Below are 15,388 nucleotides of genomic sequence, written 5' to 3'. Positions count from 1 at the left end.
AACTTATAGCAGAACATTGTGATTCATTCTTGTACTATCAAAAGCTTACGGAATGAAGTCACAGCAGCATAACATTATATCTTTCATTTTCTGAATGTATGAGAGAGTGAGAGGAAATGCATCATTGATGAAAGATAATTAGGTTAAGAAAAGCCACGACCAGGAAACAAAGGCAAAACCAGAATAGAGTTTATAACACCTACAACCTATGTTACTTAGGTGTGAGTGTCGCACATGAGAGTGTGTCTGACATGAGTATTTCAGCTTCATTTAAAGTAAGACCAACATAAAGATAAGATATTGGCTCAATTATTTCATCTTAAATGCTAACTATGCTTAATTACCTATGCGGCTAAACCATCCCTTAAGGTAACTCCACTATGAATAACTGTTTCCTACCATGAAGACTGCACTATCCACCAGTCTAAACTCCACCAGTTCAAGTCATGTTTTCAATCAGAAAAGAAAACCTCCCCAAGGACACAACCAAGAAGAAGGTGAGGTGATCGATCAATTCCAAAATACAACCAAATGTTAAGGACACAACTATGTTACTGTGACATATTTTACAATATACATACGGCAGAACTTGAAGGTTTGCCAAAGTAATATCGGTAAACCAAGCTATTGGCTTTTATCTTGTAAATAAAATTGTTAATTAGTGCCTGCTGAAAATGGTTAAGGTGACATGAAGGATAAAAAGATTCATAACAAGACTTGAGAGTAAATGAAGAGCACCACCAAATCTACCTAACATGGTAGCAGCTTCTTTTGTTTCACATACCAGACAATGGTAGGCCGATAAGTACAGATGGTAGTCGATGAGTGATCCGACAAATCATTGGCAGGAATCAAATGAAAGGATAATAAGATTAACATACAAAAAGAAGCAAAGGTATATATTTTGCCATGATCATAGCACAAAAGGTACAGATGAAGTGGTACACTCAAATAAAAACAATGACAATGAGAAAGTAATCATGATAATCTTAAAAGATGAATGGGGTTTTTCGATCACTATCACATGGGAAGACTGCAAAATCAACAATCAAAAAATGAACACAGAATAACGGTACTGATGTTAATATTGCAAAGCAAACACATCTTTAAATAAAACGGAGCTATTGCAAATGAAAGAAACATTAGAACAAAGCAAGTATATAGCATCTGAAGTAGCAAATACAGTAATATCATTAGATTACATTTTTATCAAAGATCTTTAAATAAAATACATAAACATAGACATGAGTTCGCCCAAATGCACAACAATTTATACATGATTCTTATTTCATATTAAAGACTTAAAACACATAATTTGATCAATTGACTTCCTTAACGTTAACGGTGGGAATGGTTACATACCCAACCTTCTTAGGGCTAAGTTCTCCGTCGCTCTCATCATCCTCCAAACAAGCACGATGATAATCAGACCGTGCCGAGAAGAGGGTCCAGACCAAGTAGAGGGTAGCCGCCGTGAGAGCGCCGCAACCGACGCCGAAGAGAAGAGCGACGATCACGCTAAGGATGTCCTTACTGCGCTCACGGAGAGAGCTGAAGACATCGGAGGGCTTGGGTTTCGGTGGTACGACGCTCAATTGACCGATCTCGGTGAAGACGGTGACGAATCCGGTGGAGGAGGAAGGGTCGTTAGGGTTTTCAAAAGAGAAAGAATAGGAGGCCACGAAGAATGTCTTGCAGGGTCTAGCGGTGGCTGATGCCGAAAGGATGCCCACCGCCAGAATAGTCACCGCAACCACGAATTGACTCCACCTTCCCATTCTTCCTTCACGGCAATTTCGTCGGATTTTACGATTTGATTGCAAATTACGAATCGAGTCTATTTCCGCACCCCCTAAAACATATTTATACCACTACATGCATTTATTTGTTTTGGGACAATTACACATTTATCCCTCTTAGAAACTTCCATGCGTTGGTCAGAACACGGTCCTATTTTTAGGTTAAATTACAGTAGTAGTCACCCAACTATTAATAAATTTCTTTTTGGTCACTCAACTATGAAAAGTTACAAAATGATCCTTCAACTATTCAATTTTCTCTTTTCAGTCACTGATGACTAACTAACATAAAAATAAAAATATCCAAAAATCCAAGATAATTTGGTAAAAAAATAAAATTGAATAATTAAATGACTATTTTGTATTTTTTATAATTAAGTAACCAAAACAAAAATTTATTAATAATTAGATTACTACTAATATTATTTACCTTTTAAAAATGGATTCAACCTTTAATCCATTGGAATAATTGTTTTATTGTTTAAAATGATAAAATACTATTTTAAGTAATATTAAATAATATTTTTATAATATTATTTATATACTGTATAATTAAAATAATAATAATTCTTTTGAATTCAAATAGGATGAAACCAATTAATTTTAAAAGAAAATTAATTTTTTTAAGGAAATTAAAAAAGTAAAATAAGTGACCAAAATAAAAACTATTAAAGTTGAGTGACTAAAATGATTGTACAAGAATGCTAATAACATTGCCTAACCAAGTTAACAACTGGTGACTGAAATGAAAACAAGTTTGTAATAGCAGTGCCATTTTTACAAATTTTCTTTTATTTTGGGCGTTCAACATGAAAACTTATGAAATTTCAATAACTAAGGCTTCGTTTGCTTCAACGTATAAATTTTTACAAAATATATTTCCAGCCCTTTTCAATGTTTATTTCATGTAAAATATGATGGTCAACATAAAAGGTTTTTCAGTCCATATAAAATTACCTCGTTACTTATTAGAAAAATTTTCCGTAAGATATTTTTCAAACTGATAAAGCTTTGTTCACTGTAACACCCCCTTTACCGACCCAAACATCGGGTTAAAGTATGTATCAGGATGTTGCATTCTCTACCACATTATTTACTTATAAATATTTTCTTATAAACTTTCATAACTTTTCAATTTAGTCTCTTTGTGTCATAAAAGTTTAATATTCACTAATTAATCATATTAAATAAATTTTATTTCTTGTTACACTTTAATCACATAGTTTATCTCAATACTGTGTTTCACATATCAAATCTCTATGTATTTCACTTCTATTATTTCATCCACATATTTTCTAAATAACAAATTAGTCCTTGTCATCATAAAAATATCATATTTTTCCACAATTTCACTTTTACAATACTTTATGCATATTTCATCATCTCATAACATATTCATTAAAGTTTTATCATATTTACTTTATTCACATATTAAATTGTTTAGACTTAAACTTTTGTACATTTTCTCAATTTAGTCCCTATTGCCATGTAATTTATTTTTCACCATACAAGCACTTTAATCAAATATTTCATTTTAATATCTTATTTCACATAACAAATTTTCATGCATATCACTTCTCTTGTTTCAATTATAAATTTCACAAAGTTAACAATTTAATCCTTAACATCATGAAAATTCATAATTTATTATAATTTCACCTTAACATCACTTTGTAATCAATTCACCACTTCATTTAAATTCTTTATCATAAATCTCAAATGTATGTTTGTTTCATTAAAATAATTTTTATAAAATATTTTCAAAAATCATCAAACAAGAGAAAACATTTTACACATATTCATCAAAACACTATTAAATATTAGCTTTTCTAAAAATTATTTTCCCAAAATTTGTTTTCCAAATTTACATTGCAATATATGCACATATATAGCTTTAAGAAATACAACTTCTGTTTTGCATTCTCTGTTTCTTTTCATAACCAGAACTAGACCTACTCATAAGTTGGATTATCTATCTAAACCCGAAGTCCTGTCTGAAAATGAGAGGGTTGGACAAAATACAAGACTTAAAAATGGGTTTGGGTTAAATTTAAGGCTTGTTTTTTATATGGGTTGGACCTTAGACAAGATTTATAGCTCAAGCTCGACTCGACCTTGCTCGAATATTATGTTATAAAATAATACTATATAATTATATATGTTAAATAATAATTATATATTTATATTTATATTAAATCACTAACCTAATCACAATTAAATTTATTATCCAAAACATAAAAAAACTTACCCAACTAAATAACCAAACCCAAAATATAAAATTTTAAATATTATATTTAATACAATAAAACATTTATTATATTTATGTTAGTGTTTTTAATATAAATATTTTTAATGTATTAGAAATTTTTATTTTAGTATTTTTTAGTCTATTTAGTGTTATGTTTTAAAAAATTGTTTTTAAATAAAAACTAACTTAAAAATATTAAATATAGTAGGGTCGAGTCGGACTCGAGTTTATCTTTCTTAAACTGGATCTGATTTGAATAAAAAAATAAACCTATTTTTCGAGCTTAAAATTTTAAATTAGATACATTACATGTCATGTTAAAGTTATGATCACCTTTTGAAAGCCTTCTCATTATTTTATTTGTTGACTCAAAACTACCCACAATATTTTCACATGGTTGTTTCTTTGTTTCCTTGTTAACTACTAGTACATATTTAAACATCAAATCAGCCATTCACGACACCAAAGATGAAGAATGCGCCTTTAATATGGAGCTCGTAGAACTTCAACCTGACTCTACGAAATAGTAAAGAAGCATTCTTCGGTGGGTAAGGTCATGGCCGAGAAAACAAGTGAAGTTAGGCCCGAGGTGTGACCTTTCAGTGAGCTCCAGTAAAACATTTTATTGTTGTCTTTGGCAATAAAGCTGATAAAAGAAAACCCTAGATAATCTAGGAGCCACCCTCGAAGAGATAGATTTCTTAACATTCAAGTTATGGATTAGGGTTCACAATCTTCCTATCCAGATCATCATGTTTACTCCACTCTTAGAAACAAACTTTGCCAACACAAAAGATGTCCAATGGGGAGGCATCATGTGAATCAAAGTTGTCACCGTGGCTAACAACATAACAATTAAATAAGGCTCCTTTTTTATTAACAATTTTGGTTAATTTTTACATTCTCGGAAAATAATATTTAAAGAATGTTAAATTCTAAAAGAAAGTTGTTGATCACTTTTGGTCATCCCTTATTGGGAGCAACTCTTTCATATTTATAAGGCACGGTTCCTAATGTGACGTACTAAAAGATAGTTAGGTGTGATGCATGTGACACTTCTTCCTTTAAGCTCGGCACGTACCTTTAGATGTGTCTCATTAGTAGAATGTATGGCTTGCCAGGTGTGCAACTCTCATGTATTGCTCACCAAGTGTGCAATTCGTGCGTATGGCTTACGAGATGGGTTGGGCTCCAAGGACAACAGAACAGATCCAAGTGTATGAAGTATTCTATAACAAAAATAAATTAATTTTATATAGAATTTGAATTCAAATTTCATAGATAATATGGATAGTATTGCTGGAAAATAAAATTCAAAAATTTTATTATTAGAAAATGTCATTTAGTATTTAAAATAAATTATATTATTTAGAGTATTTCAAATTTTTTATTTAAAAAATCATAAAAATATGGCATAGGATGGAATTTGAACACATGTCAATTACTAAAATTTAAATTTTACCACTCAACCAAAATTTTATTTTAATATTAATTATACATTTTATTTTAATATACACAATTTATTACCTTTATCGCTTTAATATATTGATAATGTTGTTGATTGAATTAGTGTCACAAGTTAACTCAACACCAACTCAAGATTGATGACAACACCAAGATAAATAACAAGTACTTATTCAATATTTTAAATTTGATGTATTTATGTGTTTAAATCTCATTTTACTTATAATTTAATTTATTTTTTCCATTTTAACATCGTACATATTTCATATGCTATTATTAATTAGGTTCAAACCACATGATTCATTATTTATTATATGTTATTTTCAAACACACCTCTATTTCTAAACATGTAGTATGTATTAGGATTTCTAATGGTAAATAATAAAATTAAAATACATAAATACTCTTATATTATTAATTGATTAAAAATATTAGCTTTTATTAATACTTTAATAAAATTCATCATGATAGTATTGATGTTTATAATACATAACCTTCTAAATAATTGCATCATTCATCTATCTTTTTGGTTAAAAGTTAAATGCTAAACTAGTAAAAGGGCCCTTAAACTAGTTTTTTTATAAATAACCCCTGCACTTTTGTTATTCTCAAATAAATCCATATACTTTGATCTATATTTAAAATTACCCTTATTTCAAATTCATATATATTGAGAGTTTTTATTTAGGTACAAGTTGAAATTTAATGGCTTATTTGGATGCAAACTAAATATTAAGGGCTTATTTGAGTACCAATTAAAGCTTAAGGGTTTACTTGTATGTAGATTAAAATTAAGGGCTTATTAGGTGTAATATAAATATATATATATATATATATATATATATATATGTTAGAATTAAGTGACCCAAAATTCTTATTTAAATAAAATACGATGGAAAATAAAATAAAAGTAAAATCCATATAGAACTAGACTTCTTTTATTTTATTTTAGAATAAGGTTTTAAACCTTATTAAACTCCATCTATTTTATATTGATTAGGATAAGGTGTTTCAATCCTACTAGAATATGGCTTTGCAAGCCTATAAATAGACATAGTCTATTCCTCTTGTATTTGAGTAAAAATTTTTCGACATAGTGAATTTTCTTCTCCTCTGCCTGTGGTTTTTTTCCGAAAGGGTTTCCACGTAAAATTTATGTGTTCTTTATTTTTATTTATTTTATTCTATTTTATTTTTCACAAATTGGTATCAGAGCTTCCGGGTTATTCATCTCGATCACGGTAATGGCGTCTTTGAAGTATGAAATTCCTCTGTTGGATCGCAACACCGATTTGCGTTGTGGCAAATTAAGATGCAAGCGCTTCTTGCACGATGGATCTAGAGGATGCCCTGCTAGGATAGATAAGATGCCTTCGACATTAATGATGAAGAGAAGAAGCGTAAGGATCGAAAGGCATTAACACAATTACATCGCATTTGTCCAACGAAATTTTGCGGGATGTGATGAAAGAGAAAACTGTCATTGCATTATGGAAGAGGCTAGAACAAATATGTATGTCGAAAACTCTAACAAGCAAGTTGCATATGAAGCGGCGTCTTTATGCTCATCGTTTGGAGGAAGGTGCGTCAGACACGAACACTTAACAAAGTGTTTAAAGAAATTCTCTCAAACTTGGAGGCCATGGAGGTTCAAGATGATAAGGAAGATCTAGGGTTAATTCTACTTTGTTCGTTGCCCGTCTTATTCAACCTTTAGAGACACGATTTTATATAGCCGCGAGTCTCTCACAGTTGATGAGGTTTATGATTCTTTAACCTCGTATGATAAGATGAAGCATCTTGTGGTTAAACCCAACTCTCGGGAGAGGGTCTCATTGTTCGTGGGAGACAAGACCGGAATGTTGATGATGATCGTGGTAGAACACGAGAACGGAATCCTCGTGGTAAATCTAAGGGTAGATCGAAATCTTCAAACAGAGGTAAAACTTGCAACTTCGCAAGAAGAAAGGGCACATTAAATCGAAAGTGCTATAAGCTACAAAATAAGATTAAAAGGGAGGTGCGAATCAAAAGGAAAACAACCGGAAAATTTCGGTGAAGGCGATGTTGTAGAAGACTACGGCGATGGTGAACTTCTAGTTGCTTCATCAATGATTCTAAAGTAAGCGAGTGGATACTTGATTCAGTCGCACCTTCCACATGAGTCCCAATCGGGATTGGTTTACAACTTATGAAACAAAGATGTCAAGGTGTTGTTTTGATGGGAAATAATGCTTCATGTAAAATCGCGGTGTTGGAACAATTAAAGTTAAGATGTTTGATGGAGTTGTCGAACACTTAGTGACGTGCGGCATGTTCCGAATTGAAAAGAAATTTAATTTCGTTGAGTACTCTTGATTCAAAAGGGCAGATACACGGTGAAAGTGGGGTTTTAAAGATTTCAAAGGGTCCTTGTTGTGATGAAAGGGCAAAGAAAGATTGCCAAGTTATATGTTTCTGAGGTTCTATCATATCGGTGATGCAAATTGCCGCTTCTCTTCCTTGTCGATGATGATATTACTAAACTTTGGCATATCGCCTAGGGCATATGAGTGAGAATGGCATGGCGTAATTAAGCAAAGAGGACTTCTTAATGGGCAAGGAATTTGCAAACCGAATTTCTGTGAGCACCGTGTTTTGGGAAGCAAAGAGAGTTCGATTCACTAGAGGAATCCATAACACGAAGGAAACGTTGGAGTATATCCATTACGATCGTGGGGCCGTCAGAGTGCCTTCGAGAGGTGGAGCTAATTATATGCTAACCTTTATTGATGATTTTTCCGTAAAAGTTTGGGCGTTCTTCCCAAGCGAAAAGCGATGTGTTTTCCACATTTAAGTCTTGGAAAATTATGATTGAAAAACAGACGGAAAATGATAAAATACCTCCGCATGCACAATGGCTTAGAGTTCGCTCGATGAGTTTAATAGATTGTGCAAGTCGAAGGATCATGAGACACTTGACGTTCGTCATACTCCACAAAGAAAAGCGGCGTTGCGAACGAATGAACGAACGATCATGGAGAAGGTTCGATGTATGTTGTCAAATGCCAACTTACAAGTCATTTTGGGCGAAGCGACCTTCTCGCATGTTTTTGATCAACCGATCTCCATCCGCTTGCCATTGAGAAAAAGACTCCACAAGAGGTATGGTCCGTAATCCCGCTAATTATTTTGATTTAAAGATTTTTGGGTGTCCTGCGTATGCTCATGTTGATAATGGAAAATTGGAACCGAGATCCATTAAATGCGTTTTCTTGGTTATAAAGTGGTGTAAAAGGCTATAAGTTATGGTGTCCTGAAAATAGAAAAGTTGTGATTAGCGGAGATGTTGTTTTTGATGAAACCGCTATGCTACCTAACTTATCTCTTAAAGACTCTTCCAATAAAGAAAACCAAAAGCGGTGGAGCATCGATTAATACGTAATCAACTCCTCAAGCCAAGACAAAATTGAGAATAGAGTTGCTTCTTCACCGCAATACTCTATCGCCAAAAACAGGACAAGAAGAGAAATTAAACCTCCAAAGAAGTATGCCGAGGTTGATCTAGTTGCTTATGCTTTAAATGTGGTGAAGATATAGATGCTAATCAAGAGCCATTTAATTATTCTCGAGGCGATTAGTGTGAAGACTCGAAAAGTGGATGTTTGCTATGCAAGAGGAGAAGGAATCACTCCACAAAAAGTAACATGGGATCTTGTAAAACTTCCTAAAGGTAAAAAGGTCATTCGTTGTAAATGGGTGTTTAAAAGAAAGAAGGGACTCTGGAGTTGAAGAACCCGGATATAAAGCAAGGCTTGTTGCAAAGGGTGACAATCAGTGCCATCTTTCTTACAAAAGATCAAATGTTTCATGAGAGAACAAAACACATTGATATTCGGTATCATTTTGTTCGTGATATTATTGCTCGTGGTGATATTGTTGTGAGCAAAATTAGCACTCATGAAAATCCTGCAGATATGATGACTAAGTCACTTCCTATAACCAAGTTTGAGCATTGCTTAGACTTGGTTGGTGTTCATTGTTGAAGTTAAACCCTTAAGGGGTTTTTTGGAAGAGGTGAAGAACTTGTTTATTGAAAGTTCGCGATGAAGAACTTGTTCATTGAGAATTTGTGTCAAGGTGGAGATTGTTAGAATTAAGTGACCCAAAATTCTTATTTAAATAAAATACGATGGAAAATAAAATAAAAGTAAAATCCATATAGAACTAGACTTCTTTTATTTTATTTTAGAATAAGGTTTTTAAACCTTATTAAACTCCATCTATTTTATATTGATTAGGATAAGGTGTTTCAATCCTACTAGAATATGGCTTTGCAAGCCTATAAATAGACATAGTCTATTCCTCTTGTATTTGAGTAAAAATTTTTCGACATAGTGAATTTTCTTCTCCTCTGCCCGTGGTTTTTTTCCCGAAAGGGTTTCCACGTAAAATTTATGTGTTCTTTATTTTTATTTATTTTATTCTATTTTATTTTTCACAATATATATATGAGAAAGGATTGTTTAATGCTACGTCAACATTTTCATACTGGAAAAAAATTAAATCCAAATAAAAATCCTGTAATTCATAATGAAATTGTTGATGTAGAATTAAACTATTAGAAATGAACAATATCTATATTTATAATTTTTCTCTCTCTCTCTATATATATATATGAAAGAAAGCGATTTAATGATAAATTTATTCATGGGTCTAACAATGTGTACAGCTTAGCAGGCCTGGTTTGGGGCAGCCACTGGACAAGGTATGTTCTAATTTAGGTGAAGTTAGCTCGGCCTAAATCATTATTTTACTTTAATTATAAATTTATACAAATATTAATATAAAAATAATTGTTATTGTTTTTAAATAGTAAAACTACGTATCATTCTAGCTTGGAACTAACCTGATTTGGGGTTGGGCAACAACTTTACCATTTTTCTAGTCGCAGTTAGTCCATAAACAAAACTTAGGTTTTTATGTAAAAAAAAGTACTTAAAAGAAAATGCTAAAAAAAATAAAATTAAGCCCCTATATTAAATTTGTACCCAATTAAGTCCCTGTTGTTAATTAAAATAATTAATTAAGTCTCATTATTAATGGTTTTCATCATTAACCATATTGACCGTTAAAATAAATTGACGAATCAATCGATAATGACATGTGACAACTTTTGAGTTAATCTAATATTTTCCCATAAAATATTTAAAAAATCTAAAAATTTAGAAAATGATTAAAATTGATATAAACTTATTAAAATTATAAATATTATAAAATATATAAAATTCTAATAAATTATAAAATTAATAAAATTTATTTAAAATAAAAACGATTAGAATTCTTAAAAAAAAGTAAAAGCAATGTGATCATATATTGATTTTCAATTTTCTATATGTGATCATATATATTTATATCAACGGTTGAAGTTAGTGTTGAAAAAGTCAAAGTAATATGGGACAAGAGACTGACAGAAATATTTTACGATTTTTGTATTAAATAAATATTAAAAGAAAATAAACCTGATACTAATTTAACAAAAGAGTGATGGCTGAAAAGAATGCCCAACTTCGAGAATGAAACATGTAAGGCTTATTCACAAATACTGTAATACTCTTAACCCGTATCCGTCGTCGAAATAGGGTTACAGAGTATTACCGGAGTTTATAGAACAATTACATATAATTCATGTTAATTACTATTCATTTCTGAAACTAGTCATATTGTCCCTTAAATGGACCATCGGGGCCTAATATAAACATTGGAATCGAGTCGGGACAAAATCAAGAACTCAATGAATTTTTCGCAAAATTTTAAAAATTTTTCTAGATGCAGGGCACACACGCCCGTGTGGTCAAGAGACACACCTGTGTGACCATAGGACATGCCCGTGCTGTGAGCCGTGTTTAACCCCATGTAACTCTCTAACTTGTACCAGCCGTGTGATCAATTTAATTTTCTAAAATTAGGTGCAGGTTTCACATGGTCGAGATACACGCCCGTGTTCTGGACCGTGTAGCACACACGGCTGAGACACACGCCCGTGTGCTCAAGGGACACGCCTGTGTGACCATAGGACATGCCATTGCTTTAAGCCGTGTCTGACCCACTGTAACTCTCTGACTTGTACCACACGGCTAGCCACATGCCCGTGTGCTAGGCCATGTAATCAATTTAATTTTCTAAAATTAGATGTAAGTTTCACACGGCCAATATACATGCCCGTGTGGTCAAGGGACACGTCTGTGTGACCATAGGACACGTCCGTGCTATAAGCTGTGTCTGACCCAGTGTAACTCTCTGACTTGTACCACACGACTAGCCACACGCAGTTGTGCTAGACCGTATGATCAATTTAATTTTCTAAAATTAGATGCAAGTTTCACACGGCCAAAATACACACCCGTGTTCTGGGTCGTGTAATACACACGGCTGAGACACACGCTCGTGTCTTTACCTGTGTGCCCAATTTTGAGCATTATGTTTCTCAAATTTAAGATGCAGGGGACATACGGCCAAACCACATGCCCATGTACCAGGCCGTGTGTCACACACGGTCAAGACACACGCCCGTGTGTCTAACCGTGTGGACAAAACAAAGTCATTTCCTAGTTTTATTTCTCACCCAAATTTGCCAACAACCTACATCAATACTTGCAAACATATACCAACCAGTTCAAGTATTAAAATCAAACCAATTCTAACATCTAACATGATATATCATTACATGCATTTATATTTATAATATTACCTTTTAATAACATACATGTTTAACATAATTCAATCAAACCACACTAAACATATTAGTAATTATCATGATGTATCTTATAATTATGTCATAACAAACTTTTACTAGCCATTCCAATGGCTAGATTACAAACAATCATTTACAAGTCAACATTTGTTCAAGTTAACCTATACATGCCATTTTACCAAAATAAGTTTACTATTTATACAAAAACAAGCTGATAGATAGTGTGATGATGTTTTGACTGTTCTCCAACCTTAACGAGCTTTTGAGCACTATAAAACAAAGAAAATAAAACCTAGTAAGCATTTAATGCTTAGTAAGTTCGTATAACTGGAATTGAACTTACCAATTGCATTCATTAATATAAGCATACAATAACATGCTTTCCAACAAATTTGCAAGTTTGCCTAATCAATAGACTCAAATAAGCAAGTTAGTCACATAATTCACAAAAACATCAAATAAGCATAGATGAGATCATCATGTTACAATCTTCAGGTATTTTAGAAACATTTGAGACATGATTATTTTAATTTCATAATTTCTCATGTTAGGAGTTTTATCCGTTGAATTATTGAAATATCGATGGATATTCAGACAGTACACACAAGGTGTACAAAACTCTAAACCGTCAACTCATAATCAGGGGTACCCATTAGGACACTTAATTAGGAAGCACGCTCTCGAGCCACATATCAGAATGCTCAGATGGGCCATATAATAGGACACTTATCCAGGCTAATCAGGAAACTCATAAAGTTTTAATTAGGGAGCTTATAGAGCTTAACAGATAACTCCGAAGAGTTAATATCAGAGAGCACCAGATAAGGTAACAAAGAGTTCAAGCGAGTCATGTCAGGAAGCCTATAAGAGTTTATATCAGGATGCTCACATAGAGCTGCGTTTGTGTCCGTATTATATGCTGGATCACAACCGATTTAGTCATGTAACAGGACGCTCACACAGAATTGTGGTAGTGCGCAACACATGCAAAATCACTACCGATCAAAATGCTCGCATAAACTATATAACAGAATGCTTAATAGGGCTATATCAAGATTGCTTGTCCGAACTATATTATGTCTGCAACATATGCAGGACCACATTTAATACGGGAAATCACATGTATCTATCGAATTTCATTATTCAAAAGAAACTTAACATCTTATGAACATTTTCGAGTATGTGTTCATTTCATGTATTTATAATATTCATATAATTTACATAAGTACATATCATACTCAATACAAATACAACATTCAATTGAAATAAATTAACATGTATAATTAAGTTACACGAACTTACCTTGATACTTGTTCGTATTTAAAAGTCTACTAATCCGAAACTTTTTATTTTTTCGATCTAGCTTCAAATTTGAGTTGTCTAGATCTATATAAATGAATTAAATCATCAATTTATCACATTTCATATTCAACTGGATTCAATTTTCACCCTATACAAAATTACCATTTTGCCCCTAAACTTTTCATAAATTTCAATTTCATCCCTAGACTCGGAAAATGAAATTCATGCAATTTAATCATTATTCAAGCCTAACTGAATTTTACATGTTATAATAACAACCCATAAATTTCACAAGAATCATAATTTTTCCATAGATTTTACCACTTTTCAATTTAGTCCCTAAATTAAGATTTCAGCAAAATTCTCATTGTAAAAGTTGTTTATCTATCAACAACCTTTCATTTTCTACCATAAATTTCAAATTTTCAGCATATTCATTCATGGCAAAATTTCTATACTTTGATATCTTTACAAATTAATCTCCAAAATAGATAAATTAAGTTATTCCGATCTCAAAAATATAAAAATTACTAAAAACGAGACAATAAAACTTGCCTAATTAAGCTTGATTAGTTTCCTTTCTCTCTCTTAGGGTTTCCATATAATTTGGGCATGAAGATGATGAAAATAATATGATATTTCTTATTTAATTAATTTTCATCTTTTAATTTTTCTTATTTCCAATTTAGTCCTTAGCCTTTTCTAATTTTTTCATGGATGAATTATTAAAAATATCTACTAAATTTTCTTTAATGGTCTAATTACCATATAAGGACATCAAAATTTGAATTCTATAGCTATTTGATCCTTCTAGCTAGAATTCAATTTTTGCATTTTATGCAAATTGGTTCTTTCCCTAATTAAACACATAATCAATAAAATTTATTATCAGAAATTTCATATGGCATTCCTATTTTAACGCAGACCACGCAACAATATTAAAATAGATTTTCTTTCTGGCTCGGATTTGTGGTCTTGAAACTACTATTCTGATTTTACTGAAAATGGATTGTTACAAATACAATTTAAAAATAGGTGGGATGCCTTGAAAAAAACATGGAAGGCTTGAAAAAAGTTTAAAGGTGAATGTACTGGTTTAGGGTGGAATTCTATTAAAAAAAACCGTTGATGCATCGGATGATTGGCGGGAGAGTAGGCTAAAGGTACATTAACAATTCTTATTATTTTTGTTTTTTTTTTCTTATTTATGAAGTTATTGATGATTTCTTATTAAACTATCAATTTATATGTAGGTTGTGCCTGAAGCTCAATAATTTAAAACTTTGGGCATTGATCTTGAATTTGAAAGGAAGTTAGACCAGATATTTATGGGGGATAGTTGCCATCAGTAATAAAATCACAAGCACATGTTTTGGGTACACTCCCTAATGAATTTTTTTAGGATGTTGACAATAACATGCTTGAAGAGAATGAGAAAGAAACTGCGGTAAATAGTGTTCACATTAAGGGAAACAATCAAAAAAGAAAAACACTTAAGGTAGAAACTTCACATTTTAAAACTAGAAGGAATAACTTATATATGGTAAATAAGATATATTCAATCATTCAAATTCATCATTAAGTATTGTGAATGAACGAAATTTTGATGTTTTGAAAAAAAAATGTGTCATTTTAAGGGATATGTCAAGTTATAGTTTTGAAAAGCAAATGATGATCGTTATTGTTAAAATGACGATACACAAATTTATCTAAAAACTTGTCTATCAAAATGATGCAAATTTTATGGACCACAGAAATATTGGCAGGGCATATGGGAATATTATTGACCCAAAATATGTGAATGATATAGAAAACGATGATGACGGGGAACCAAACAATTCA

General features: G+C 31.8%; 1 protein-coding gene across 1 annotated transcript; it reads right to left on the bottom strand.

The window, feature by feature from the left end:
• Positions 1–1,142: 1,142 nt before the first annotated feature.
• On the bottom strand, positions 1,143–1,877 carry LOC108467853 (uncharacterized). The gene has a single exon (XM_017768663.2). The coding sequence runs from the start codon at positions 1,776–1,778 to the stop codon at positions 1,320–1,322; it is 459 nt and encodes a 152-aa protein (XP_017624152.1). The 5' UTR covers positions 1,779–1,877; the 3' UTR covers positions 1,143–1,319.
• Between the last annotated feature and the right edge of the window lie 13,511 nt (positions 1,878–15,388).

Source organism: Gossypium arboreum, chromosome 8 (genome assembly GCF_025698485.1).
Source record: "Gossypium arboreum isolate Shixiya-1 chromosome 8, ASM2569848v2, whole genome shotgun sequence".
NCBI lineage: Eukaryota > Viridiplantae > Streptophyta > Magnoliopsida > Malvales > Malvaceae > Gossypium > Gossypium arboreum.
The sequence above is the reverse complement of the archived record's forward strand: the minus strand, read 5'-3'. Positions and strand labels throughout refer to the sequence as shown.